The following is a 27887-nucleotide window of genomic DNA, read 5'->3' as shown; positions in this document are numbered from 1 at the left end:
GTGGATGACCTATATTGCTCCACGCGGAGCCAAGGGGTTTAAGGTTTAAAAAGGTGGATCGAAAGGCGCTAGACTTACAGAGAGACGTGGCGCTGGTCCAGCTCCGCCCTGCTAAGCTCCTCCTCCTCGACGTCGGTCTCTCCCCCCGAGCTGCTCGCCGTGGCGTCGGAGTCAAACCCCGCCTCCACGTTGTGCAGGGCGGAGCTGCCGCTCAGGCACAGGCGCTCCAGCTCCGCGGTCGTGGAGCCCTGCTTCAGCAGCCGCCCGATACCCTCCCTGTCCTCTGGGCCCCTCCCCCTGGCCCCGCCCCGCTCCAGCGTGTGCTCCAATAGGCCGTGCAGCTGCTGCTGGAGGTGTCGCTCCACCTGCTTGGCCTGCACCACCTGCAGACGCCTCCTCAGGTGCCTGAGACGGCCGGCCATCTCTTCCTGGCGCCCCTGGCTCTGCTGGGCTCGCTCCTGTAGCCACATCGCCTCCTGGACCACTCCTTCGGGCTCCTGGTCAACCCCCCCAGGGTCCAGGCCTTCCCGGCTGGTCAGCGGGGCATCCGTGATTGGCTGCGGCGGGGCCTCCATGCTTGCTCCGGGCCCCGGGCTCCTGTCTGCACTGCCCTGTCCGGCCACGGCGCCCTCTGCTGGGGTGGCAGCAGGGGAGGAGGGGTCCTGGCTAAGCGACGGAGGTCTGCCCGAGGGCTCACTGTCCGGGCAGTCTGTGGGGGGGCCGGCGGTCGCCGGCGGAGACTGCCGCTCGGGGCCAACGGCTGCGTGGGTGGAAACTCCAGTGGGCTGCTGCTGATGCTCCGCCCTTCCGTTGAGGGGAGCATGCTCAGTAGAGTCGGTGGTGTAAGTGAGGGGAGGGGGAGCGTTTCCATTCAGAGCTGGCCCCGGGTCCCTGCCGCCCTGCTTCCTGGCCAGGCCGTTGAGGGGGGGCTGGGTTGGGGGGTGGAGGGCTCTCCGCGGAGGGCCAGGGGGAGGGAGCAGGCCGGGCAGCAGGGCCTGCAGCTTCGAGGAGGTCACGGGCGTGACGTCCGAGCACAGGTACGAGGCCACCAACGGCTGCAGCTTCCCCACGCCCCTCCCTGGCTCCTCCCCCCTCCTCCCTGCCCCTGCCCCGCGGGGGCTGATGTGGGCGGAGCCCGGGTTGGTTTCCATGCCGCCGGGGGAGAGCGCGGAGGTGGGCGGGGCTAGTTTGAAGCGGATGCGGTGGGCTGCTTCGTTGGGTGCGTCGGTCAGAGCGGGCGCCATGGCAGCCATGCAGCGCAGGGAGGGGGCCGGCCAGTAGGGGGCCTCGCCCGGGCCTGAGGCCAGCTCCACCCCACCGGCCGGCTGCTGCTCCTCCTCCCGCACTTCCTCCTACTTCTGCCACCTGGGTGGAGGAGCACCTAAAGGAAGAGAAGGAAGGGGGAGGGGCCGTGAGAGAACAAGATAACATCAGACACTGCATTCTGTGTAAAACCACAATAACAAAACAGAAACAATGCACCATTACATTTCAGTCATTTAGCAGACCGTGCTTTTAACCAAGGCGATTTACAATTATGATCTAGTATTGGGGTTAAGTGCCTTTCTCAAGGGCACAACGGCAGGCAATGATTGATGGGAAATCACTTTGTTCATCTTATCTTGTCAAGAGGCCTGGTAGCCCGGTCTCAAACCAGAAACCAGTAAGCTGAATCCCCAGAGGCGCTTTTTGCCGCGCAGGGTGATGCCATACCGTGCCGATTGGCCTTCCCATTATCAGGCCACCACCGCATGTTGATCATGTCTACTGAGCAGCCAGAGGACAGAGAGGAGGGCTGGGGGCTCGGTAGGTACGAGGTACACATGCTAACCTTGTGCATGATGACTTGACATCCATACACTAACCTTTTTTTTATTTCTGTGTTGTGTCTTATGTTTTATGATACTTGTATTAATCCCCCCCAAGGGGAAATTGTCTTGTCTTCTACCATCGGTCGAGTCGAGCACGGGGTTAGCCAGCTTGACTGGCGCCCTTGGATGTTATTGTTGGGGTTATGTACCTTGCTCAAGGGCACAACGGTAGGAAGGAAGCCCTTCAGGCACCAGTGGCCAAGCCTGGTTTTGAACTGGTCTAATACTCTACTGGGCCACCTACCGCCCACAACTGTGTTCAGAGGAGCAGGTGTGTGTGTGTGTGTGTGTGTGTGTGAGAGAGAGAGAGAGAGAGAGAGGGGGGAGAGAAAGAAAGAGAGAGAGAGAGAGAGTAGTAGTAGGCTGAGCAGGGAACAGCTTTCTACTGCAGTAGGATCCTTGTTGGCGTGGTAGCATGTTAGCGTGGGATGCAGGACCCAACAGCTGATGGCCCCAATGTAGGTCAAAGCCTTTACTGGACTGGCAGCCCCCACAACCAGACAGTGTGTGTGTGTGTGTGTGTGTGTGTGTGTGCCTGTGTGGAGGAAAGCCTACCACTGGGTCTGACTAGACAACCATACAGTGTGTGTGTGTGTGTGTGTGTGTGTGTGTGTGTGTCCCATACAGTCTATAGTTCACTACATAGCAAAGACCAGTAATGGTGTGCTTCTGTCAGTGGGTCAACCTCTCCTCTTGTTGGCCTATAGACGGAGCTACTCATGTCCCTATGGAGAGAACCTTCTGGATCAGAGGATGTTTATGTCCGCAGCCAGCAAAGTCAAATCACTGGGCTAATCTACCTCTGTCGTCTGGCCTACCACACTGTGTGTGTGTGTGTGTGTGTGTGAGTGAGTGTGTGCGCGCCCAGGATGTCAACTGTACTTGAACATGATGTAACATCTAATTATGGCATTTTCCCATGTTTTTTCCCCATCTGAAGGTTAGTTGACAAATCTACTTCATTTACGTAGTACAATTGTTTAACAATCTAGGCCATTTCAAAATATTAGTCAACAAACTTGATTTAGTACAACTGCTGATCTGTGTGTGTGTGTGTGTGTGTGTATGTATGTGTGTGTTTGTGTGCCTTGCCTAGCAGCAGAGGAAGGTCTGCCTGTGTCAATTGACAGGATGACACAGCAAGTAGGGAGGGACCGCCACAAGATGTCACAGCGAGGAAATGACTATTACACTAAGGAAAGTCTGCATTCACACACACCATTTGAAAGGTTAGGAATATCTTCATCATCATTCCTGAGAGTTAACTATAATTGATCTGGTACCAGCAACCAGCACGTGGCTTTCATGGGCACAGGGCTGTGTGTGTGTGTGGGGGGTTGGGGTGGGGGGGATGTGTGTGGAGCTGTGTGTGTGGGGGTGTGTGTGAGTGCATGTGGGAGAGATGAGTGTGTGGGGGAGGGGCAGGGTACCATTCAGAGCCAGACTAGACAGTAGACATGCTTCTGTGTGTTCAGGCTCCTGAAAGCCCCCCAGTCTGCTACAACAAGGCCTGATCCCTTGGACACGCAGTCAGACTGCACACACACACACACACACACACGCACTCACATTGCAGCTCCACAAAATGCAGCAGCAACAACAAGTCAAGGTCTTGCTACAGTGAAGGAATAACGAGGCCTATTATCACTGATGACAAAGCAGCGGGTAAACTAACCTTCCAAGCACAGCCTACACTAACTGGAAGCAACAACAATATGACATTATGTGATATTTGAGGCAACGGACAATGACTGCGCTCAACCACTGAGATCATACATCTGTTGGGAGGAACGACAACGTAACCTGGTTATATAATGGAAAACTACTGGTCTGGTCTTGCTGAGCACGGGTCAGGCAGGTTAGTGTGCTATCAAAGGGAATCAGAAGACCGTGGTTTCACAGAGAGAGCGAGGCCTGCGGTGGATATGATGAACACACCATCTGCACTGTCACTACTCTTCTCAACCGACTGCAATCGACATCATGCAAAATAACGTCTGATTTATGTCCACTAGGTCGTCATTACGCCACGGTGGTCAAGGACAATAATCCTAGGATCGGGTTGAAGACTAAAATAGAACCTAATTTCTCTCATAAATACAATTCGACTGTGTCTCTCCCTGAACCGAGCACTGAATTAGGGATTGTCCTATCAGGTTTGATCCAATGCCAGTTGTATTGGATCTCGCTGTAGATCTTTTTTTCAGGGGCAGGCGGGACGCATTTGATATCCCCTTTGCTGAGCTTCATCAAAGCGCATTATTATAAACACACCGAGCAATAGCCTACTGTTTGATGGATAGAATGTTTACTGTAACAATTACTAGGCTATATAACGTGGCGCCTATTATAAGTGACCACGCGATTACATAACCCTGTCTAATTTGCTGGTGAGATGTGTCCAAAATGACAGAGGCTGTTACCGCATTCAATCGATGTAACATTCGCCGATTACGGCGAAAGGCAATATTCTCGGTAGCGTCGGAGATCAGTCAGAATTGCTTGGCTGCGTACCGGAGCCTCCATAATGCACGACCAAGTTCAGAATGCGGCGAGCTGCATTTCTCGTGGGCAGTGGAGCGAGCTTGCAGACCTGCTGTTTTCGAGCTGCATTTTAGCATGCACACCACACCGACTCTCTCAACGAGCCAGCCCTGCTTTGACAGTAACTTGACGTTGATACATTTGTAGCCGAGACGGTTGAACATTTCCAGATGGAAAATGCCTTATTCCTGGCAGCAAACGCAAAATGTATGTTATTTTCTCTTTCCTCTTCACTGGCGCTTGACACAATTAACACGGTAGCCTACTACTTCCCTATACATGTAGACAGTTGTGTTATCTAACCAGCAAGAGCCAAAGTTCTTTTTCTTTTTTTTTACTACAGAGATAAAAGTGACAAAGAAAAAGGAGGAACCTACCACGTGATGTGAACCCAAGTCCGGGGGAATTCTAGAATTAAATCCCCGCCGCGTTTTGGAAATTGTATGGGCAGTCAACGGGCATTAAAAAATCAAATTAATTTGTTGCAGACCGCCTATTCACAAAACCCGGATAGTGCGCTCTAATTCAGCAGGCAGTGTTGCTCCCGGAATCACGAAATGGGCGAAACAACGAATAGTTGAGGAACCGCGTCAGCTTGCTCTCTATAATAATAGATGCGATGAAAATCTAGCTTATTTTCACACCGGTTCTATTCCCAATCAAGTCTATTTGTTGGTCTTCAATCCCCCACTTCCTTTTAATGACAGGTTTATATGCAATTTCCCCGGTAATCCGTTATTCTTGTTGCAGTTTCAGGGAGAGCGTCACACGGAAAATGGCGGCTCGGTCCTCTCTCTCGAATTTCAGATCTGACAAACAGAAAACCGTAAACGTCTCTGCGGCCGGCGGGAGACATTGCTCATACTCGCCACTAGTCAAAGCTGCGCAGAGGACCGCCTGTGTCCGCTAGAGGGCGACAAAGACACAGCCCTGCCCAACTGACTGTCCAATATCAGATTATGGCCTAATCATGACTCTAGTCCTGGATTGGGGGTCTGAACAAGTCAGCCATACTGCTCATCAAAACCAATTTAACAATAATGTCTTAAATAACTAAAGTCAACACATATTGGTTTGATTGACCTCAAATAAAACCTGCAACTCTATAACAGCCTCTCCAATAACCAGTCTCTCCTATGGAAAAAGCATCTCCAGCGGCAAAAGGATGTCCAGTTTCTCCATGATTTATTTCCTCCCATCAGATGGTGTAGCTTCCCCTGACTGATGTGCAGCTACGTACGGCCTTTACCAGAAACGGCATCTCCCCACTGGCCTGCTGTCAATCAGGTCATACAGCAGCAGTACAAGACAAGGTCTCTGTAGCGATGAGGGGCTCTTTATATAGGGCTTTCCCGTAGAGAGAGAATAGAAGCACTATCATGTGACATCGGATTCACACCGGATGCGGAAGTGCTGCAAAACGTCAATTCTCACGAGAGTAGGAGCCTGGCTGTTCACACCAGAAGTGCATTCCTTCGCGCCCATCACCAGGCAATTCTGCTCCTCTGCACTTTATTCACACACATTTGCTCACACAAAAAAAATAAGAGTAAAAAGTAAGTAAAGCTGCGGATTGCGAGCTGGTACAGAGCTACCGGTCGCAGCCGCGGTCGTGTCAACGGTCAAATCGGTCATCATGGGTGCCGAAAGGAAACTGGCTGCGCCTCACTCCGGCGCTTCTGCCCCTCTGGGCTGACCCTAAGAGCTAGCTCACCTAAGCCTGTTTCCTCCGCTGCTCTGGATGGGGGGCTGGGTTCAGCTACTCGGATCACCCTCCCTGGATTACCTTTCACCCAATTTACACTAGCACTACAAACACCACACATCTCTCCCCAGAGAAGGGGTCCGACCGACTAAAAGTTCGAGATTTTGTCTTTGGTTTTTTTAGTCTCTGAACCAGGCCATTTCATATAGTCATAACACTACCTGGTTCACTGGTGCCTTTGCGCCATCTAGAGGTCATGAGTAGAAACAACTCTTATTGATACAGCCCAAAGGCTGCATCTTTAGAAAGGCTGTGCTTGTGCCCCGTGTATACAGCTGTCTACTTCACTCTACTGTAAGAAGAAAGCTACCCCTCACTTCACTCTTTGTCCGGCGTGCACACCGATTAACTAAAGTAACCAGTACACTCAACTCTGTGGACATGGGAACAGTGATTAAATATTCACTTGGCTAACTGATCAGGCATCGAGTCTATAGCGTGCATACCTCATTGGACCACGGCGGGTCTGCCATTGGCATCTTGCTCAAAGCCACCTCCATAGTTGCCACTGGTATCCACACCTCGAGTCCAAATAGTCCTCACGCTGGTCTGCTCGACAGTTCTGAAACATTGAAAAACGAGAAATCACAATGAGTTTCCTTTTCCATGCGGAGCTTGTCATTCAAAATAGTATGACGGAAAAACGTCTTTTAAACCGGATACCATCAATTTAATTGATGTAACGTTGGCATCAAAGTTAGTTCCTGTCACCGACAGATTCATTCGGGGCGGTGAAGAATCATTGAGAAACGTTAGCGAGCTTAATAACAATGTGATTTAAATATATCTGCTGCGAGTAAGCACCCAGTCAGATATAACGTTATAAAATCATTATGCATCTAAGTAGTTGTTTCTTGTATCTTGTAGTTGTGAAATTTACAAGTAGTTAACTGTAACGTTAACGTTTCCTAGTTAACCTTTTTTTTCTTTTTTTTAGCTACGCAAGCAGCAAGCATCGCTAACTTGCTACTACAGCTGTGAAGCTAGCTATCTAACGTTAGCCTATGCTAGCAAGCTATGCTAACGTTACCTAGCCTTGCTAGCTACATTAGCTTGCTAGCAGCTAGGCTGGCTGGCAGCTGACCGATACAGTGCTGGCCTGTTGACTGCAACCCCGAGACAATTTTACCTTCTAGTTTCAAATTGAATCATAAAACAAATCCATATTATGCAAGATAACCAACTCCGGTACTTTTTCCATTCATAGTCTCCAGCGATACCGCAAGTTTTCTATATTCACCTGAAATTAACTCAGTTTTGTCCAACAGAGTACAACACTCGCCTCCGCTCACCTGCACAAGTCCACCAGTCTTGAACCGGAACTGCCCACCTCTCTCCCTTTGTGATTGGAAGGTTTAGTAAAACAACGATGGTGATTCGCTCATGGAACTGCCACTTAGTACATATGAGCCCTCCATTGAAAGTAATAATATTGAAGTTTATCAGATATTGACAAAATGTCTAAGTACAATAACATCGTAATATAATACCACTGAAGTCGAGAGCAACGTGTTTGCCCCCAAACGTCAATTTCGTCAAAGTGGCGCCGCATTGCACTACTTTGCGCCAATTAACTATAAAATATCTTACTTTGACGTCTCACTGTTCAACTGCAGTTGTCAATAATACTGAGCAGTAGGCTAAACATTGGCACCGTTGTCTAGGCTTATCTAACATAGTAGAATCACGAGACCACAGCAGATCTGACAGTAACTTCGTCAATTCGCATGAATCCGTGTGAACTCATTCCCTCAGCCCAAAGCAGTGTTAGGCTACATAACAACACACAGAATATGTTCACAGTCATGTGTGGATGATCATTGGTAGGATGATGGTTTTCAGGTCCTAAATTATCCTCCGGCCCCTTCCTCTTGGACGTTAAGAATAATATAAGATAATCACCGTAGAAAACATTATCAGACACGCACACTGTCCTGTAATATCCACTTTGTTGTCCAGCCCAGTAATAATGCATCAATCAGACCAGACCAATGCTTTCCTGTCTCTGTCCAGGTGTCAGGGTTAACTCTAGCCCAGATAATCTGTCCACTTTTACGTTACTGTTTGCTTGTTATCAGGACATGCAATCCATCACTCCCTGGTGTATTACTTGTTGTTCACCCCCCCACCCCCTCTCTAACTTGTGTACAGGACATTTATGTAGGCTTATACAGTATCCATATTTATGTGGACGTACTGGCTAGCTGTTCCTGAAACATATACAGCCAGGTTATAGCCTCACACACTTTACAATGGAACACAGACCCAAGAGATAGAGCTTGTTCAAATGTGTTTATTCTAGTTTCCATACTTTAAAATGAATTACACATATACATGAATAGACATTCTCTCTATTACAGTTTTTAAATTAAGACACAGATGTACTTGCAAAATGAAAGTGTCATGACCTGACTGTGCAGAGGCCATAGTTCACTGATATATCACCGTATGCCTTAGAAAAAAAGCACCAAAAGTTACGAAAGGCATCTCCATTCCTTGATATGGGGCAAAATGTCTTCATGTGGCATTTCACAGGATTGGCCTTTCTCTCTTTTAAGTCAGACAGAAGCACACATGTAGGATACACACACACACAAGTAATCAATAGGGGTTTCCAAGACATGTAGGGTAGTTTAATAGTCAAGGTGACAAAGTTTGAATGATCTAACTGTGCCACATACTACCAAACCAGTGATGACTTGAATTCCAGGGATAAGTTTGACATCTGGCCTGGGCTTGATGGGAGTTATGGTTTTTAACCTTGGCAATTAGCTGATTCTGCCCTGATTCACTGATTATCTAAGCCATTGGACAGACTTATCTGTCAGTGCTATGAATCAGATCCCAGTCAACTTGACACCTATAAAGGACATTTTTAAATAGTTGAAACCAGAACTCCACATCATCAGTGTTTGACCGTCCAGGCCCCTCCAGTGGAGCAAGAGGACTTCATGCATCGCGTCCGGGGAACCTTCCACCCATACACACACATGCACTCACTCGCCTATCGACCACTGGATTCTCGCTGTAAAGAAGAGGCACTTCTTCCAACAAGTGTGGTTCAAGATGCCTTTTCATTCCTCTGTATGTGGTTGAGACATCTAGCCCCGCCAGATGTCAGGTCTGTGTCAGCAACTGACTCCGCTAAAGCTCTGGTGGGCCAACAGCTCTGATAGGCCAAGGAAAGCTAGTCAATGGTTCTGAAAGACTGAGGTCAGCTAGCCAATGGCCGTAATAATATGAACCATCTGCTTGACTTCTGCTCCCTGCACAGTAGTTGACCAATCAGGAGAGAGAAACCAGAGAGCTACAGGCTATTACACAAGTGTTTATTCAGAGTTATGATGAAAAAATAACATAAAAAAACTAAACATTTAAGACAGGGACTTCCATCAAGGGTTCTCTTCAGCGCCAGGGAAGTCAAAGTGATATCTGCCAATGAATAAAAAGGCCAATCAGCACTTAGAAACCAGGGGGAGAAATAAACCAATAACAACCAGCCTGATGAGGCTTCAGGGGCGGGGCAGGAAGGTGATAGGCCAGTGAGGGCTAAGGCATGATGGGGCGAGTCTGGGGTTGGGAAAAGGAGGAGGGTGGGGGGACAAACCAAGAGATAGTAGATGATGATGATGACACAGAGATTCAGAGGTACTGGATTAGCAGCAGTTCGTTTTCCTTTTTCATTCTTCTTCCTCTTTGTTTTCTAAATAGCGGAGTCAGGTGGCTCCATGTTGGCATGGTTACAGTCCAGGGAGGCAGGGGCGGGGCTACAGGACCTCATCGCTCTCGGCGTGCAGCTGTGCGTCGTCGGCATCCGTCATACTGCTTTCCTGGGACTCCTCCACCTCCGCTGCAGGGAGAAACAACCCAGCAGTCAGAGGTTAAACAAGAACTAGGAGAACTCCACAATATAGACAAGGTTTAATACCATCCTGACAACTACAAAGAGTTCAGGGTGTGGCACTTTTGTATCTTAACACTACGATAACGTAAAGGTACTAGGGTGTAGGTTACGACACTAGTAAATGCGTGTGTAGCATGTAGTTTTAAAACTACCACTATGACTGCGTTGTAGGGCATAGTGTTTAGGGTGTAGTGTCAGTGCTTGGTTCCTGAGTTACTGGTACCTGAGTCATAAGGGAAGTCTTCAGTGACAGGCTCTTCATCGTCAGGCAGGTATCTCTTGTCGATGGCCTCTTTGATCTGGTTGTTGGCTCCTTTAGGGTCCAGGTCCATAGCCCAGGAGAAGTTCATCAGAGCCAGATGGGTCTGGCCCAGCTTCTTATACACCTAAGACACACACACACACACAGCAGAAGTTTTTCATAACGATTCACAATCATAATACCAAGGATACATCAGGTTCTTGTGCATAGCTACTTTTTCAGTTGAAGGCAGGGGTACAGCTCCTTACCTTTCCTATTAGAAAGTAAACAAGGGACTCTTTGGGCACGATCTGTTTCAGCTCCTCCAATTCCTGAAGAGCAGCCTGGAAGAGAAGGTCAACAGTTACTCAATGGAATCACTCACAGATACTCTCTAACCAATGAAATGCTAGATTATGTCTCAAGACCAGCTCCCTGTCAGGTAGCATCGGTGTTACATGCCACAGCGAGGAGAAGTTACCTTGTACTTCTCATTGGCGAAGAGGATGGAGGCCCTGTGGAACTTGCATAGAGGATTCTTGGGGTCTATGTTGATGGCTCTGTTCAGGGTCTCAAGGGCGTGGTCCGATTTTTTCAGCGCATGCTGCACCTGCACCGCACAAAGCACCAGAGTCCTTAAGATGATGCTAATGCCAACGACAGAACTGAAGGCTAACTACTAAAAACAATACCGAAAGCTGAAGCTACCTGCCGAGATTTCTACTACTAATATTAATGGATGTCTGATACTGGCTCAGAATGCTGGATCGGAGATGAGAGGGGAGAAGAAAATAGACTCTGATCTGCGCAGCGTATCACTCACTCACGACACTCTCCTTTCCGCTATATATTCGCCTATATAGCCTACTATGCGTCAGCAACCCCGTGCATTTCTCAAACGTGATAAATATCACAACACAAAACTGCTTCCCTAGATCAATCTTGTATTAACTAAGGACAGACTGAGCTCTAACGGCCGCGAGGAGGAAGACTCATCAAATCGCCCAACCCTAATGTAGGCTATGGGAAACACTGCCAACAAATATGGGGGCATCCAAAGTCGATAGACAATGGCTAGATGATGCATGTTTTGCAAGAAAAATGGGTGTTTTTTTATTGTGCCTGTGAGTTTGAGTTTAAAGTTTGACAGCTGTCCCGACTACCGCGGGAGTCCCCTTAGCATGGCTCCAGCCCTTAAATCAGAATTTTTGAAATTTCAGTCTGAGTGCCAGGCTAGTCCCTTGGCCTAGGCATATGAAGAAAAAACAACAACAAGTGGAACAAATAGTAGAATCTCTGGTTTGAACAGGCAAATTCGATTCAACTGGCAGTCAGGTACAGCTCTATTATTATTTGAGAGTAAAAAATAAATAAAAAATATCAGATTGAGATCGGTATCAAAGATACCCAAAGCCCAAGTATTGGAAGTGAAAAAGTGGCATTGGAACATCTGTACTAATAATGCTAGCAACAGCGCTAGGCACAACACAGGGCTGAAGTAACTGACCACTCCGATGTGGCAGAGCAGCACAGAGCTCTGAGGGTTGATGCTCAAGGCCTTCTTGAAGTGAATCTCAGCCAGGTTGAACTTCTCCTGCTTGTAGTAGATCATCCCCAAGCCATACCTGGAGACAGAGAGGGACATGGGATGGATAAGTAGGAAGAGAGAGAGAGAGAGAGAGAGAGAGAGAGAGAGAGAGAGAGAGAAAGAGAAAGAAGAAAAGGTGAGGGAGAGAGAAGAGAATCAGAAGGAGACAATGCCAGTCTCTCAGCCCATGGTATTTTTGTTAATGCAATGTATATATTCAGACCACAGACCAGGCGCTACATTGCTGTGTGTTGAGCCTGCTGGTAATGAAAGTGACAGCAGTGAATGTTGAGCAAGTATATATATTGTACCAGGCGTTGTAGTGACGTGTGTTGACGCGGATGGCGTTCCTGAAGCAGGCCAGAGCCTTCTCCAGCTCCTCAGTCAAGACAAATTCGTGTCCCAACAGCGTGTAGGCGTAGGCGAAGCCGGGGTCCACCTGGATGGCACGCTGGAAGAACTTAATGGCGATGTCATGTTCCCTCTGCAGACTGAAACAGTTCCCTGCTACGCACCACGGCTGGGGAGGTAGAGAGGGGTGAGGCAGGGGAGGAGAGAGAGAAGAGAGATGCGGGAATGGGGAGGAGTGAAGAGAGAGGGGGCAACAAAAAGTCATAAACATGCCATAGATTCTTCACTTATGACAGGAAGAATGCAGGAAGAATGTGTGTGTGTGTGTGGTACCTCAGGTGAGTTCTTATCCATGTCTGTGAGGTCTTTGGAGAGGGCCGAGAGCGCCACGTCCTTCTGCAGGTGCCACAACGTGGTGGAGTAGATTTCCATACCCTCCACTCGGTAGCTCTCGATACGACGCACCTCTGAGAAGATACGCTCCGCCTGGGGGAGGGGAGGGGAGGGCAGGGGGGAGGGGCGGTGGTTAGGTGGACACACCTAAGACGACCTTCATTCATGACGACTCTAGTCTGATTACAGGGATTAAGATCATACCAGCCTGTTAACAGGCCGGTATTCTGGGGGTTTTCATCCAGTCAAGCAGTGGTGGAAAAGTAGTAAGTAGACAAAAAAAAAGAATTAAAAAAAAAAAAAAAAAAAAAAAGCAGCAAGCTAGCCTGACTACCCCTATCCTGAGGTAAATCCAATTACGCCTACAATTGTGTGACAAACGTGTTTTATCTGAAGCCCCAGACACTGTAGAAATGGGAGGTAGGCTAGTCTTATCTGTAAGCAAGACTGTCTATCTCCCCAGGTAAATACTACACTGAAGTCTAGTAGTGTCTTAGCTCCCTGCCTCTGGGCTTCTACTGACTAACTAACCCTAACTCCTACACCCTTCCTCAGGTAAACACTGATGTCCAGAGTACTGTTCCAGACCTTACCTGCATGTACTCGGCCAGTTCGAAGTGAGCCCTGCCTATCTGTCCCAGCACCCAGCCAGTGTTGTAGTGGTGGGAGGGCAGCTGGCTCAGGATGCTGATGGCCTCCTTGCAGTTGTAGGAGCATAGAGCCACGTAGCCACGGCCAATATCCCGCATCAGAGTCATTAGACCATCTGAGAGAAAGACGCACATTGCGCAGGCACGCACACAAACACACAGAAATAGTTAATGGTTAGCTACTACTACTACATTATGTGTACGGAGAATGGTTGAGGAGGTACAATGGTTGTGTCAAAGTTGTCCCTGGTTGAGGTGTCAGGTTCAGTACAGGGTGGTCTGAGGTAGCTGCGGCCTTCTGAGGGACTGGAACCCACCCACCGACCTCTTCTTCTACCTGTAGGTCTTCAGAGGGACTGGAACCCACTGACCTACTTGTCCTACCTACTCTACCTGTAGGCTCGTAGTGAGGTGGTAGTAGTGGGAGAATTATTGTTGACTGGGTATTAGTTACTTAAATACTTGAATCCCGTGAACACACGGACACGAAAGTTTAGTAGGCGGCGAGCGCCCTCTTGTGGTTAGAACTGGTACTTGCAGTTCATTGTATGCCTCATTTTCGATGAAAAATTATAATACCAATAATCGAATATATTAGATTTTCGGAAAATATTTAAGATAGAAAGTCGAATATAATTTCAGAGCACAGTTGATAGCCCCACCGAGCAGTGGCGTAGGTATTGTTTGAACATGGGGGGCATATTAAGTGTGGGGTCTGGGGGTCCTCCCCCAGGAAACTGTGAGCGTCGATCCCTTAATTTCCTGCATTCTGGTTACTTTTTATGCACCAATCTGTGCCTTTTCTTTTCTCAATTTGTGGTGGTAGTGTCTTTATTTATGTGAAGGAAAACACAAAATTCATGCACCAGGTAACAATTCAAAATATGGAATATAATGCAGTAAGGCTCTCAGGCATTCTGTATTGCTTTAAAATATTTATAGTTTGAAAACCCAGCACAGTTGCACGAAACCTGTCCCACAACCTGCCAACAATCTGCCTTAGTTGATGTATCGGCTGTACCTAAGGCCATCTGCTCTAGACTGTCCAGCACAGAAGCATATTAGTCAATGACTGAGGCAATGGCCTTGTGCCCAACTGTCCATCTTGTTGGGCACAAATGCTTGAGCGTTTTGTATTGTGCAGTTTCTGATGATTTTGAATACGTTTTTTTCCGCCATTATTACCGTGGCGGTGCTTTCATGTCTCGTCCATGCCCTTGCAAATAAACATATTTAAAAGCTGATGTGTGGTTGCATTACTTATCATCAGATTGAATAACCCACAGGTTTTCATGAAGCTATCGGAATCGAAAAACGCAGCCTTTTAATGTGGATGCACTGCCCAGCTCATAGCCTATTAAGCCTATATATTTACTAATATAAATTAAGTATTAAACCAAGCCTTTACTGCCGATTGCCGGATAACAAGTGATTTAATTTTTAGCGTTATCTAAAAAGCACCGCGGCACTCACTGCCTATTTCCAATTTATTGGACAATAATGGATGTTTTGGCGTCAAGCCTTCATTAGAGAAATGTCCATGCAAAACTAAATAGATTTATTGAACAACAGGCCTATTCATTCAATATTTATGTATAGCAGGCTGGAAAACTATAGGAGTAGGCTATACGCGCATGGACCTGTGCTGTGCTTGTACTCGCTGTCTTTTTCAGCACCACCTCAGGGCTCATTACCAACATGATTAGACTACCGCAAAATGATGGGAGTGCTGCGTGGAGCCAGAGTACAAAGTCCACTCACACCACTGCCTACTATGCACAGTATGCAGATAAACAACATCAGAGACCCGGTACCAGCGTTTAATTGTCAAAACAAAACAAATGAAGTGGCATATACTGTATACAGGCTTAAGTCTATAGTTCTCTCATAGGCTACCTACGCTGTAACAGGTTTGAAAGTCCGAGGCTCCATCCATAAAATGCTTTAACACTATGCAAAACCACGGTGTAGTTTGATCCGAAAATGCTTAACAGTATGGAAAACCAAACCATGGACAGCTAGCATTAGCAAGCCCATGGGCTAATTATTGCTAGTTTTTGTGACCACGTAACTTTGCACCCAAGAACTGTGTCCATGTAAATAAATATAGCTTTTAAAACGTAACCAGTTAGCTGGCTAGACAGTAGTCAACTAGTAATCAGTCATCACTGCACCCTGACAGCTTGGCTGCATTTATTATTTTTACGATCGGTGCACTTTCAGATATTCCGTTTAATAGCCAGGCAGGGGTTCCCCCGGGATCCCCAGACAGCTGACGAGTCCTATCTAATATCTGATCATCGGTTGCCTGAAAGAGCCGCAGTGATGTTGGCAGCACCTTTCTGAAAAGTTGAGATTGCAATGTTTTCAAAACGCCGGAGCGCTCGAAAAAAGACTCCGTATACAACGCTTTTCTCCACGCTTTTCTCTATCCTCTTTGGTAACAAGGGCACAGGCGCTCAGAAATGCGCGCTTTCACGGCCAAACATGCCATATTGTATAGCCTTTAGATTAACCGAGTAGTATTTATTTTCCGACTAGCAGATTGCCTACTCGGGTACTCGAGAAATCGGTTAACCGTGCACATCCCTAGATACGATACGATATTATTTATTCATCATGGAGAAACATCATTTTTGTAACACTTACAAAATGAGCAGGTGTACAAATGATCAGAAATAGTGGATGTCCATGAAGGAAAAGGGAAGCCCCAAGTAAGCTGCAAATGCTGCTTTTAGACGGGGGACCTTCACATTCAAACAAAACAAAAACAAACATAAGAGCATGACAGTACAAAAAAACAGTCACAATGACAAGACAGGACAGAGAAGACGGAACAGTCCCTGGTAGTTTCACTGCAGTATCTCAGCCCCAAGGATACCGCAGCGAGCCACCACCCAGCAGCAAGGAACGTCAGTAAATTATATGTAGACAGAAATTGCTTTTTTAGGATTGGATGGATTGAGATCTCTTAATGTTGTCATCCAACTCATTCCATATACACAATCCCCCGCATTTGACACTAAAACTGATGATTTTAATTACTGGATCTCAGCGCTGCATTCGACACGATTGACCACAACATATTACTAGGCCGACTGGAAAATTGGCTGGAAATTTCTGGCACAGTGCTAGACTGCTTTGAATCCTACTTGAAGGACCGGTACTACTTTGTGTCTATAGGCAATTACAAATCTGAGCGGACAAAAATTACCCATGGAGTTCCCCAAGGCTCCATTCTGGGGCCTCTTCTGTTCAACATTTACATGCTCCCATGTTACATAGCTACGCAGACGACACACAAATGTATATCAGCATATCACCAGGTGACTATAATCCTATACAAGCGCTGAGTAAGTGCATAGAACAAATCAACGATTGGATGTGCCAGAACTTTCTTCAACAAAACAAAAATAAAACTGAAGTACTGTAATTGTCTTTGGAGCCAAAGAAAAACGATTAAAAGTCAGCGCTCAACTCCAATGAGTAATGCTAAAAACCACAAACGAAGACAGAAATCTTGTGTAGTAGCAGACCTGAATTTCAACAGTCACATTAAGACAATTACAAAGTCAGCCTACTAACACCTGAAGAATATATCAAGGATTAAAGGATTTATGTCCAGGATCTGGAAAACCTTGTCCATGAATCTATCTTCAGTAGACTCGACTACTGTAACGGTGTTTACAGGTCTCTAAAAAAATCGATCAGACAGCTGCTGCTTGAGTCCCCAGTTAAGACTCAGAAAGTGGATCACATCACTCCAGTTCTGAGGTCTTTACACTGGCTTCCTGTCTGTCAAAGAATTTACTTTAAAATACTGCTGTTGGTTTATAAAGCACTGAATGGTTTAGGGCCAAAATGTATTTCTGATCTGCTGCTATGTTATGAACCATCCAGACCTCTCAGGTCATCTGGCACAGGCCTGCTTTCTGTCAGTTAAAACAAAACATGGAGAAGCAGCTTTCAGTTTTTATGCTCCACATACAATACAGTATCTGGAACAAACTTCCAGAAAACTGCAGGTCTGCTGCAACTCTCAGTTCTTTTAAATCAAGACTGAAGACTTTTTTTTTGCCGCTGCTTTTTATTAAATCAAATAATTATTCATTCATCCTTTTATGTGTTTCTTGCACTTTAGCTTTTAATGTCTCATGTAAAGCACTTTGAATTGTCTTGCTCCTGAAAGGTGCTATATAAATAAACATGCCTTGCTAAAGCAATGGCACAAATGCCTTTTCCAGTCCTTGATGCTGCTCGTTACGACACCAACATTATTATTTTTTATTTTTGTGGGACCAAATCATGGTCTACATATCTAATGCAGATCTAGACTCCTGTTCTTTTCCTGGCACATCTTGTGTTGGTTTGCAAAGTGGCGAAAAAATGCAATGAAACTTTCCGGAAATTTACCATGGGAAATTAAGCTCGGGAATTTTGTAGCAAAATTACATTCTTGTAAATGTAGTTGAAATGTAGTTGGGAAACAAAACATAACATGCAATTCTAGATCTTGCAGCATCTTGGTTAAAACAACCATTTATGCAACGTCAGTTGAATTTCAACCCTGCACTGTGTATTCTTCCATCACATGTGCGGTGCATTCTTCCATCACATGTGGTGCATTCTTCCATCACATGCATTGATAATTCCCAGCATCCCGCACCCTACTGCCTTCTGCTTAGACCCTAGATCGGGCCCCAAAAAGCAAGGCTATGTTATTATAACCTTAAATGCTTATTTGTTAATACGCTTCATTATTGTTATTAATATTTATTTCATTTCAAATATGTACTGTATGTACTATATAAAATGTATTGTATAAAAATGTACGTGTGGCATTGCTCTCACGTTTGAGCTGCAAGTATTTCTTATAACATGCAAGTATTTCTTACTACATGTATATGAATGTAAAATGCAGAAGTGCAATAATTTGGTACTTGGGCTGTATTTAATGTGTTACTCTACTCCAATGGTGAAAAAGTCATAGAAAATTATAATCCATCACATCGATAATCATTTCGAATTTGGATCGTGACCCCAAGAATCAAATCTTGAGATCACTACCGAATGCAATCCCTAGATAATAGGCAGATAAGCTATCCAATCATTTCAATTTGACAACTCGGATGATTGGAGGTGCTTATTACAGTCCTGCAACTTCCACAGATTAGAGGTTTATTTCATTTTTAGGTCAGAGCACTGTATTTTTTTTATTGCTGTTGGGATCTAATAAGAATTTTAAAAAAAGGGCATCTGAGCCAAACAGCACACTGAACCTTTAAGGTTATTGCCATGCCTGTGCACTCAATAAAATAAAATAAAACACAGTGGACAAAATATCAGAAACATGCATGTTAAAGAGGTCCAATCCGCAGCCCATTCCATAGTTGTAGACCTAGCACACACATTTTCCCTAATACCTTAAAATGTTTTATAATTTCAGATTGCACCAAAATAAGGGGATTCATTTTATGTTTGTAAAAAAGCAATTGCAATTGAAAGTTACTTTTTTTTTTATCCACTATGGACATGTACTGTAGGCTCTTACTTTCCATACCATCCCCAGGGCTGAAAATGTAAAAATGTGAAGACCATGGGAATCCTGACTATAGTATGAACTCTTACCTGTCTGTCTGTCTCTGCCTCTCTGTCTCTGCCTCAATGACTGGTATTTCCTGCATGAAGTTCACTTTTTAGCAAGATTTAAATTGACAATACTCATACGGTCATTTTATCCCTGAGTAGTGATGTCACCCATGCAAATATCAAATGAGAAAATTCTGTTGTGCTTCACTCACTTCCATCTGCACTCTCCCTGCCTCCTGTGGTATCCTGAATGAATTATGAATTACATAACAAAACTACAATTAGGTGACTCATCATTTCATCATTGCTTGTGGTCAGGCTGAACTGAATAAATGCATTCCATAGTTTAGACCCAATTCAAGCTTTCCTCAATAGCCTAAAAATGTTTTATAATCTCAGATAGCACCAAAATGCCTCATGTTCATGATGAAAATTATTATATAATAATAATAATAATAATTATTATTATTATCATTATATAATTATTATTATTAAACACTTTTATAAACGTGTAATATGAGTTAAATGCATATTCCTATGTTAATATTTTGTTGCAGATTGCTTTGTTGCATTGTTCTATATAACCTTTTATTCAAAAATACAATTATTTTTCACCTACAATCTGCTCTGATCACTGTTTTTTGCACCACCACCATAATGTGTTATTGTGTGGATTAATGTACTGTATGTATATGTGACACAAAAAGGCTGTGTGTTATATACATTTTTTGGCTGGTAAAAAAAAGGTTTAGTGGGTAGATTTTTTAATCTGCCAGACATTTGGCTGGTGTGTTATAAAGTTAATTTCGACCCCTGCCCCAGAGTGGAGAAAACAATACATTTAATATGAGCTAGAACATATGTTAGCTAGCAAGCAAGTTATGCTACCATAATAACTGAAGCAGCTAGCTATAACATTAAAAGATCTTGATTTTGCATTTCTTGACGTGCTGCTACAATTGTTTGCCAATTTCACCAATGTTGATTAAGCCATATAACATACCAAGTGTGTTTTTTTTTTTTTTTAAAGACGATAGGTCTACATCAGAATCTTTTTTTTAAAACACACACAAAACGACTAGTCAGTAAACCGACAAGTCGACTAGCAAAAAACAGTGTGGCTCGCATCGCTATTATGTATCCAATGTAGAATACAGTATAGAGGCAAGGGGTTAACCGAAAGCCTGGTACTGGGGGTAGGCGGGGGCAGGCTGTCTTTCCCTCCTACATACCTACGGCCAGGGCGGTCAGTGGTAGAGAAAGGAGGTATATGACGCATTGTACCTGCAGCAGCCTTCTGTAGGCTGAAGGCCATGAACTGGGAAGAGCCCAGGCTGCCTTTGCCCTCTGTCATGGAGGAGTCCAGCTTGAGGATCTCAATGCTTTCGTTGAGGTTGGAGGGCGTGATGCCAGCCTTGCCCGTCTTTGACTTGGTCTTTCTGTTGGGGATCTTAGTGGGGAACTTCATCTTCAGCTTCTTACTGTTCTCCTGTAGAGGGTGAGAGACAGGTAGGACAGACGTGAGACAGGCAGGACAGAGATGAGACATATAGGACAGAGATGGGCACAGGCAGGATGAGTGTGAGACAGGTAGGACAGTTGACACAGGTAGGACAATTATGAAACAGGCAGGACAAGTGTGAGACAGGTAGGACGGAGATGAGACTAGCAAGCAGGACGAGTGTGAGATAAGTAGGGCAGGACGAGTGTGAGACACCGTGGGACATGTGTTAGAAAGGCGGGACAAGTGTTAGACAGGTAGGACAGACGTGAGACAGGTATGACAGGAGTTAGACAGGTAGGAGGACAGAGGTCAGACAGGCAGGACATGAGTTAGACGGGCAGGAGTGAGAGACAGGTAGGACAGGGTATACAATAAGTGGCTCCGTACCTTGGCGGTAGAACTGGCACTGGTGAAGAGGCGGGAGCTCCGTCTGGGCTGCACATTTGGGGGGGCAGCGATGGTGGGGCTCAGCACTTGAGTTGTTGTACTGCACGCACGCACGCACGCACACACACACACACACACACACACACACACACACACACACACACACACACACACACACACACACACACACACACACACACACACACACACACACACACACACACACACACACACACACACACACACACACACACACACACACACACACACACACACACACACACACACACACACACGGTTTCAGTACTGTGAAAATAAACGGCGAGTGACCGATAGCACACCCCAGATTAATGCTGCTAGGTGGGGGGGGTACAGACCTGGTCTGGGGAGCAGTGGTCTGTGTCTGGTTAAAGGGAATGGGGAGGACCTCTCTGCTGTTACCACTCTGAGAGAAAACTGACTTGGTCCCCACCTGGCTGATACGAGCTACAGACTGAAGAGAGGAGGGAGGAAGAGAGAGAGATATACAGCGTGTTTATTTTAACCAAATTGGGCCTGTGTGTGTGTGTGTGCGCGCGTGTGCATTTACCTTCTTTGGTGGTGCTCCAGATGGAGGGGGCTCCATTCCTGAGCCACTATGACTGTAGTTTTGTAGATACGAGGGGTCTCCTGGGCTTGGCTCCAGGGGCAAGATCCCAAAACTGTAATAATGATCACAGAGAAACATTCACATGCCCATGAGCCATCATTCACAAGTCTCACAAGCTCAGCTCAGTTTATCATCCAGAGGTGATTGCGTGTGTATGACACTGTGTTACCTCAGTGTAAGGGGGTGAGTACAGCAGAGCCACTCACCAGTGTGTGTGTGTGTGTGTGTGTGTGTGTGTGTGTGTTTTACCTGGGCGTGAGGGGGCTGAGCGTGGCAGGGCCTCCGAGGAGAGAGCGCCCACTCTTGGGTTTGTTCTGAGTCTGTTTGGAGAGCAGGGACCCTGCCGTGCCCAGGGGGACTGTGTCGGGGGAGATGACAGACGAGTCGATGTAGGACATGGTGGAGTCAGACGTCAAAGAAGAGTACTTGGAGTTGGAGGACTCAAGGTTCAGACGGTTCAGCTCCTACAAGGACGGGAGGAAGAGAGGGAGGTTGGAGGGTACTAGAGATGCAACGGTGTGAAAATTTGATATCAGGATTATAGTGACCAGAATTATCACGGTTATCAGTGTTATCACGGTAATGTCAAATGTGCTGACATTTTTCTAAAACTACCAATACACGCTGAAATAAGTTTTATATTGAAAACCACAAATAAAATTAGCAGCACTGCACTTTTTTTGTTTGTTGCATAAACACTAAAATAATGTGTCTTTGAGACTGGACAGTATTTACAGTGAGTTTTTCAAAAGTGGGGCAATCAAACACGGTTTTAATGATCATTTTATCGCGATTACTTTGATCAAATTTAATCACGGTTTATCATTATACTGGTTATCGTTACATCCCTAGAGGGTACAGAGGAGAGGATAGGCACAACGGGCCTCATTCATGAAGTTAAGAAGTTCGTATTACGAAGCACTTTCTTAAACCCCACTTAAGAGTGTCCACAACGATTCTGGCAATGTTCTCACATATGGGATTTGTTCATGGCAGAACTCTACGAGCGCTGAACAGCAGGCTACAGCAGTGCGGACATATTCGTGCGAAAGACATGATGATCATGCAAAATCATCGCTGATGGCGTTTACTTCAATTCCACAGTTGTATAATATTATAGGATTTGAATACAATAATATTTATATATTTAGTAAAATCTTTTAATAATTGTTTTTATTATTTTACAAAGTGAGACTGCTGTCTTTCCAATAATAGCCCTGATGCGCTGGTCCAGCTCAACTGCGCCCTTCTCCTGATACAGCGTTCACTAAACGAGTAGGCGAATCCACAGTGGATCCGATCTGAGGTCCTTTGATTTGCCAACGCACTTGACGCAACACCGCCTTAACCATTACGCATAGTCAATGGTGAGGGTGACAGGTATTCATACGGAGAACAGACATCTGCGCACGGCCCTTTAGTCCCATGCCCTTATATGGGGCTGGCGGAATGTTTACCTATGCTAATTCGGGAGAACTGTAGCGCTCTTTCAATTTACGAAACAATGACATCATTATGAGAAGGCAGGTGCGAACTCACCCGGTGGTAAACGTTCTTAGGAAGAAAATAAACAGAATTAAGGATGATACTGGTGACTGAGGCCCAATGTGTTCCTTCTGTTTTGTTGCGTTATCGGTGTGTGTGGGTCAGGGTGTGTATGTGTGTGTGTGTACCAATGTGTCCTGCGGTGTCTCCATTAGGACTGTGTCCACCTGGCGGTGCAGCATGTTGTGGCTTGGTGTGTGGGCGGGGCTTATAGGGGGCTGGGGCAGAGCTCCACTCCCTCCGCTGAAACTCTGAAGAGACGTGAGTCTGAAGATCTGCTCTGGATCTGGACGCTCACCTGCAACACCACACCCACGCGCACACACACACAAATGAGACATGCCTCACCCACAATGTTGGACCTCAGCAGGATGTTTCGGTGGGTAAACAGTGGCTGATTGACTCACCTATGTGGCAATACTGTGTGTGTGTGTTTGTCTGTCTGTTCCAGTCAGCAGGTAGACTCACCTATCTGACAAAGAGACTCAAAGGGGGACCAGAGGAAGGGGTTGAGACTCAGGCTCTTCTGGTAGCACTCTGATCCCTTGGCCAGACGGTCCGTTTTGCTACCCAGAGGAAATACAGCACAATTGAGGAGTAAAGGACTGATTTTCTGCTACTACTGCTCAGCTTGTGGAGCCCACATGATCTCTAGACACAAGCGCAGCGGTCAGCCCGTTTCACCAGGCTAACTGCTAGCTATCAGCTCCTCACATCATCAGATGCATAGCTTTGAATTCTAAAGAGTGTGAGGTATAATGTCGGAAAAACATTATACACTAATTCACGGGATGCAATATCAGCAGGGGTGTCAGGCTGCTGTGTACGCTAAGGACCCAGACAGAATACAGCAGTGACACAATCAAGCAGACACAGGCTGACATTTAAACTAACCTTTGACTCAAGTATATGTCAGCAACACATACTGTCTTGCATAAGGAGACTGCCAGAGACAGAAACTTCACTGAGCACCGCAAACACAGAGATCACAAGTCTCTGATTTGGAACATTCCGGCAGTAGAGTGAGCTACTGTAGCAAGCTGGCCTGTCTAGTCTTTCTGGCCCGCTAATTTAATACATGACAGGAAGGATGTCAATTTATTCACAGCGATGGACTAAGGGAGTTCACAATGATGGACTATGGGAGTTCACAATGATGGACTATGGAAGTTATCAGACCAAATAGATAAGAGCCTCTTTTGAAATTGTCTAAAAATGCAACCTTCCATCTTTAAGGTTATTTTTGATTAAACATGAAAATGTGAAAACGTGCATCTCTACACGCCAGTCTATTCATGTCAGATCTGTGATTTGTGCCCCAGGCCCACTGCTACCATGCCTTCCTAGTCAATCCAGTCATCCAGTAGCAGCTCTTAATAGTACAAACTAACTTTGATGAAAACATTTTCCTATTGTCCTTCACTCAGGACAACCTTATAGCAATCCTTGTAATATATTCAAACATTATTTCATACTGGTTGCTACTCGCTATGGACAACCAATGGACACTCTAATGACCTGACCTCCAATAGCCAAACAGTAATGACATGTTCCAGGTACACTGGTAAAAATCAAGAGCTTGAGTAACACCTATACCTGCAGACTACATCATAATTCAGGTTGATCTCCAGTGAGGTTATTTAAAAAAAAAAAGAAGCCATAGTGACATCAGTAGATCAGTGTATTGCCTTATTAATCCATCTTTAAAAATGTGCAACCAGTACATTGCTCTATTACGGTGTAAGGGCATAGGCCATCATACCAGTATATCTGTGCCAGCAAAGACAGGGTGAAACAAGCCGAGTCTCCAAACTCTGTGACAATGTCCTCCTGGCTCTTCTGTTTGTTCAAGACCCCTCCAGTCAGGATTTGCTCCCCCTCGGCCAGCCTGCACACAAACACACGTGCACAAACCAGCACTAGCATCAGCGGGGCACTCATTCTGATACTGGAACCTTGTGATGACTGCTATGGGGTGCGATCTGCTCCCAATGTGACATCGAGATTACTACCAATGAGATCAATAGTTTACAGCTTACTTGCTGAGATCCACACAGCATTTGGCCAGCAGGTATTTGCATTGTGGTGTGGTGCAGCTGTGCCCTTTAAGGAGACGGTAGGCCTTGTAGGCCTTCCCAGAGCGGTAGTAGCAAGTGGCTAACAGGAACAGAGCCTCCTCAGAATGCACTGGGGACACAGCACAGCAGCATGGATGAGCATGATCTCACTTTAATTATAATATACTCCCATGGACACACTAGCTACACACATGGACAGAGATGCATGCGCAAAGACACACATGCACACATAATAACCTACAATAGTGATGGGGTTGTGGTATAAAAATCAAGCCAGTGTATTGGGCTGTGTCAGGTAGAACAGAGTCATCATGGCATTAGACAGATCTGTGGAGAATGAAGCCCTCCAGACAGCTGTCAGGAGAGGTGACTAGTGATGGGTGGATGGAGAGATACAGTACATACTCTCAGGGGATGAGTTTGATGCATTTACCTTCAGCATACAACCGCTCTGCCAGAAACGCTGCATCTCGGTAGGCATAGTGGTTTAGTGCTTGCCACACAGCAGCCTACACACGGGGGGGGGGGTTAGCACAACGTCATTCATTACATACATGGTCATCCCAATATGAATATACTTTGTATAGCTAGCTACGTCTGTCGTCTGAGTTTTACGGCTAGACTGAATTGAGAAGATTGTTTATTAGCTAGCTGATTCCATTAATTAGCAGTGTAACGTTGGTGCTAACGATAGTAGGAAAACGCTACGCTCTTTTTGTGAGTGAATAACGTTAGCTAACGTTACATCAAATACAACAGGTCAAATACTAGCGTTTGCCAGTCACGCTAGATGACAGCTAACGTTGTGCCAACTTAATCACTATAACCGACAATACAACATGAGTGCTAACTGACGTTTGACAAAGCAATACCAACGCTAGCTACTGACTCTAACGTAACTAGCTATGTAGCTCGCTTGTATTACTACCATGGTCTAACTAGCTAGCTCGCTAGCAACATCCAAGTGCAACCACCCAGCCAGTCAAGTTCGTCTACTGGGCCCGATCCATTCACAAAATATTATCTTCCCAATTCAAAGGCCCAGTTACCCAATTTGGCTAGCTAGGCAGCTGACGGTATCAATCGAAAGCATACGACGTTGGCAGACTGGCTGAATGTAGCTCCTGCTAGCCGTGTTAGCTGAGCCCTGCTAGCCGTGTTAGCTGAGCACCGCTAGTCCAAAACAAGCGGATTCAAGGGGAAAGCACCGGCTAAACTATTGAGCTCATCAAATTGACAGTCTACAGACTGTCTACGGTTTGTATCGACAGACTCGTATTGTGGTATACACTGAAAATTAAAACCAAAGCCTAATTTTGTATTTTTCTCTAGATAGTTCATGCAAGTATTTGTGGAATGTTACTAACAAGCAAGCTAGCTAGCTAACGTTAGCAGGGCTAAATGTACATTTGTTTTCAGGCCTCGGCGTGTGAGTAGTCGATCAGTCCGGCCGGGAGGAAAGAATGTAGGCCTGAATAAATGTCGCTCCTACTACATATGGCATTAGTTGGCTTCATCACCTGAACAGGTTCCTGCAGCACCGTCATTCCGTTGTCAGGCTCCTTCTCCTCGTATGTTTCCCTCTCTCTTCAGTTCCTTTCTTAGCTTGTTCAGTATCCAGGCCAGAAGTAGCTCCGAAGATTTGAACACACCGACCGTTACCGAGTAATGACGGAACTTGCCGAACAGATCCGAATAGTGCAATGCAGCTCACGAGGGTCACTAAAAACGGAGAAGCGAATGAACTAACTAAAAACATTTAAAAATAAATACATAAATAAATACATGAATACTAGTTGGCCCATTAACTATCCTAGGGTTTATGGGTGACTAGGAATCACTGACACTACCCACGTAGCCTACTGCAGTTGCCTGATATCAGAAGAACTGTCAACTCGTTACACTCCAGTAGAGTGGGCAGATCATTTTCAAATCATTGAAAAAGTCGCCAAGCCACTCTTAAAAAAGAATAATCTAGACACTTCACAAATGAACAATTACAGGTCCATATCAAACCTCCTGTTTTTAAGTAAAATCATTGAAAAAGCAGTTTTTCAACAGCTGAACAACTTCCTGGCACAAATAATTGTTTTGATGTCTTCCAGTCAGGATTTCGACCACACCACAGCACTGAGACTGCTCTTGTTAAGGTTAAAATTTCAGTCTTACTGGATCTCAGCGCTGCATTCAACACGGTTGACCACAACATATTACTAGGCCGACTAGAAAACTGGCTGGGAATTTCTGGCACAGTGCTAGACTGGTTTGAATCCTACTTGAAGGACAGGGACTACTTTGTGTCTATAGGCAATTACAAATCTGAGCGGACAAAAATTACCTGTGGAGTTCGACAAGGCTCCATGCTGAGGCCTCTTCTGTTCAACATTTACATGCCCCCACTAGCTCAAATTATGGAAAACAACAAAATAGGCTACCATAGCTATGCAGATGACACAAATTTATATCACCATATCACCAGGGGACTATAATCCCATACAAGCGCTGAGTAAATGCATTCAACAAATCAACAATTGGATGTGCCATAACTTTCTTCAACTAAACAAAAATAAAACTGAAGTAATTGACAAAATATATTCCTGATCTGCTGCTACGTTATGAACCATCCAGACCTCTCAGGCCATCTGGCACAGCCTGCATGGAAAAGCAGCGTTCAGTTTGCCACATATCTGGAATAAACTTCCAGAAAACTTCAGGTCTTCTGTAACTCTCAGTTCTTTTAAATCAAAACTGAAGACTTTTCTTTTCTTTTTATTAAATCAAATAATTATTTATTCATACACTGCACTGTAACTTTTATTCCTGTATTG

The 27887-nt window shown here is 45.6% G+C and overlaps 2 protein-coding genes across 3 annotated transcripts in view; both read right to left on the bottom strand.

Annotated features, from left to right (window-relative positions):
• The window catches only part of kansl1b (KAT8 regulatory NSL complex subunit 1b), a 38914-nt gene extending 31433 nt beyond the window's left edge, over window positions 1–7481 (bottom strand). Inside the window, exons 1-3 of one of the 2 annotated variants that reach the window (XM_084437700.1) lie at window positions 7421–7481; window positions 6627–6742; window positions 79–1381 (exon numbers count right to left, since the gene is read on the bottom strand). In XM_084437700.1, the coding sequence (XP_084293826.1) occupies window positions 79–1253 (1175 nt within the window). In that variant the 5' untranslated portion in view covers window positions 1254–1381; window positions 6627–6742; window positions 7421–7481. Of the gene's footprint in view, window positions 1–78; window positions 1382–4792; window positions 5192–6626; window positions 6743–7420 lie in introns of those variants that run through there. The other variant, XM_084437701.1, reaches the window with a different exon arrangement.
• Window positions 7482–8590: 1109 nt separating this feature from the next.
• On the bottom strand, window positions 8591–26710 carry cdc27 (cell division cycle 27). Its single transcript, XM_084438058.1, has 19 exons — window positions 26580–26710; window positions 25493–25568; window positions 25021–25168; window positions 24744–24869; window positions 23450–23547; window positions 23110–23279; window positions 21686–21900; window positions 21377–21488; window positions 21165–21280; window positions 20788–20887; window positions 20181–20385; window positions 13251–13423; window positions 12598–12750; window positions 12225–12433; window positions 11833–11950; window positions 10807–10935; window positions 10595–10669; window positions 10308–10470; window positions 8591–10030 (listed from the first exon to the last, which is right to left on the bottom strand). The coding sequence occupies exons 1-19, from the start codon at window positions 26604–26606 to the stop codon at window positions 9948–9950; spliced, it is 2496 nt and encodes an 831-aa protein (XP_084294184.1). The 5' UTR covers window positions 26607–26710; the 3' UTR covers window positions 8591–9947.
• Between the last annotated feature and the right edge of the window lie 1177 nt (window positions 26711–27887).

This window comes from Borostomias antarcticus (assembly GCF_949987555.1).
Source record: "Borostomias antarcticus genome assembly, chromosome: 5".
NCBI lineage: Eukaryota > Metazoa > Chordata > Actinopteri > Stomiiformes > Stomiidae > Borostomias > Borostomias antarcticus.
Note: the sequence above shows the minus strand (reverse complement) of the source record. Positions and strands in the feature narration are given on the sequence as shown.

What these genes read in the sequence shown, in the direction of transcription:
- cdc27 (XM_084438058.1), bottom strand. Translation starts at nt 26,606, where the DNA reads ATGACGGTGCTGCAGGAACCTGTTCAG. An exon ending in TGAGTCTCTTTGTCAGATAG is followed by an intron (nt 23,280 to 23,449) that starts GTGAGTCTACCT and finishes GTGGTGTTGCAG; the next exon opens with GTGAGCGTCCAGATCCAGAG. An exon ending in TCGCCAATGAGAAGTACAAG is followed by an intron (nt 10,670 to 10,806) that starts GTAACTTCTCCT and finishes CTTCTCTTCCAG; the next exon opens with GCTGCTCTTCAGGAATTGGA.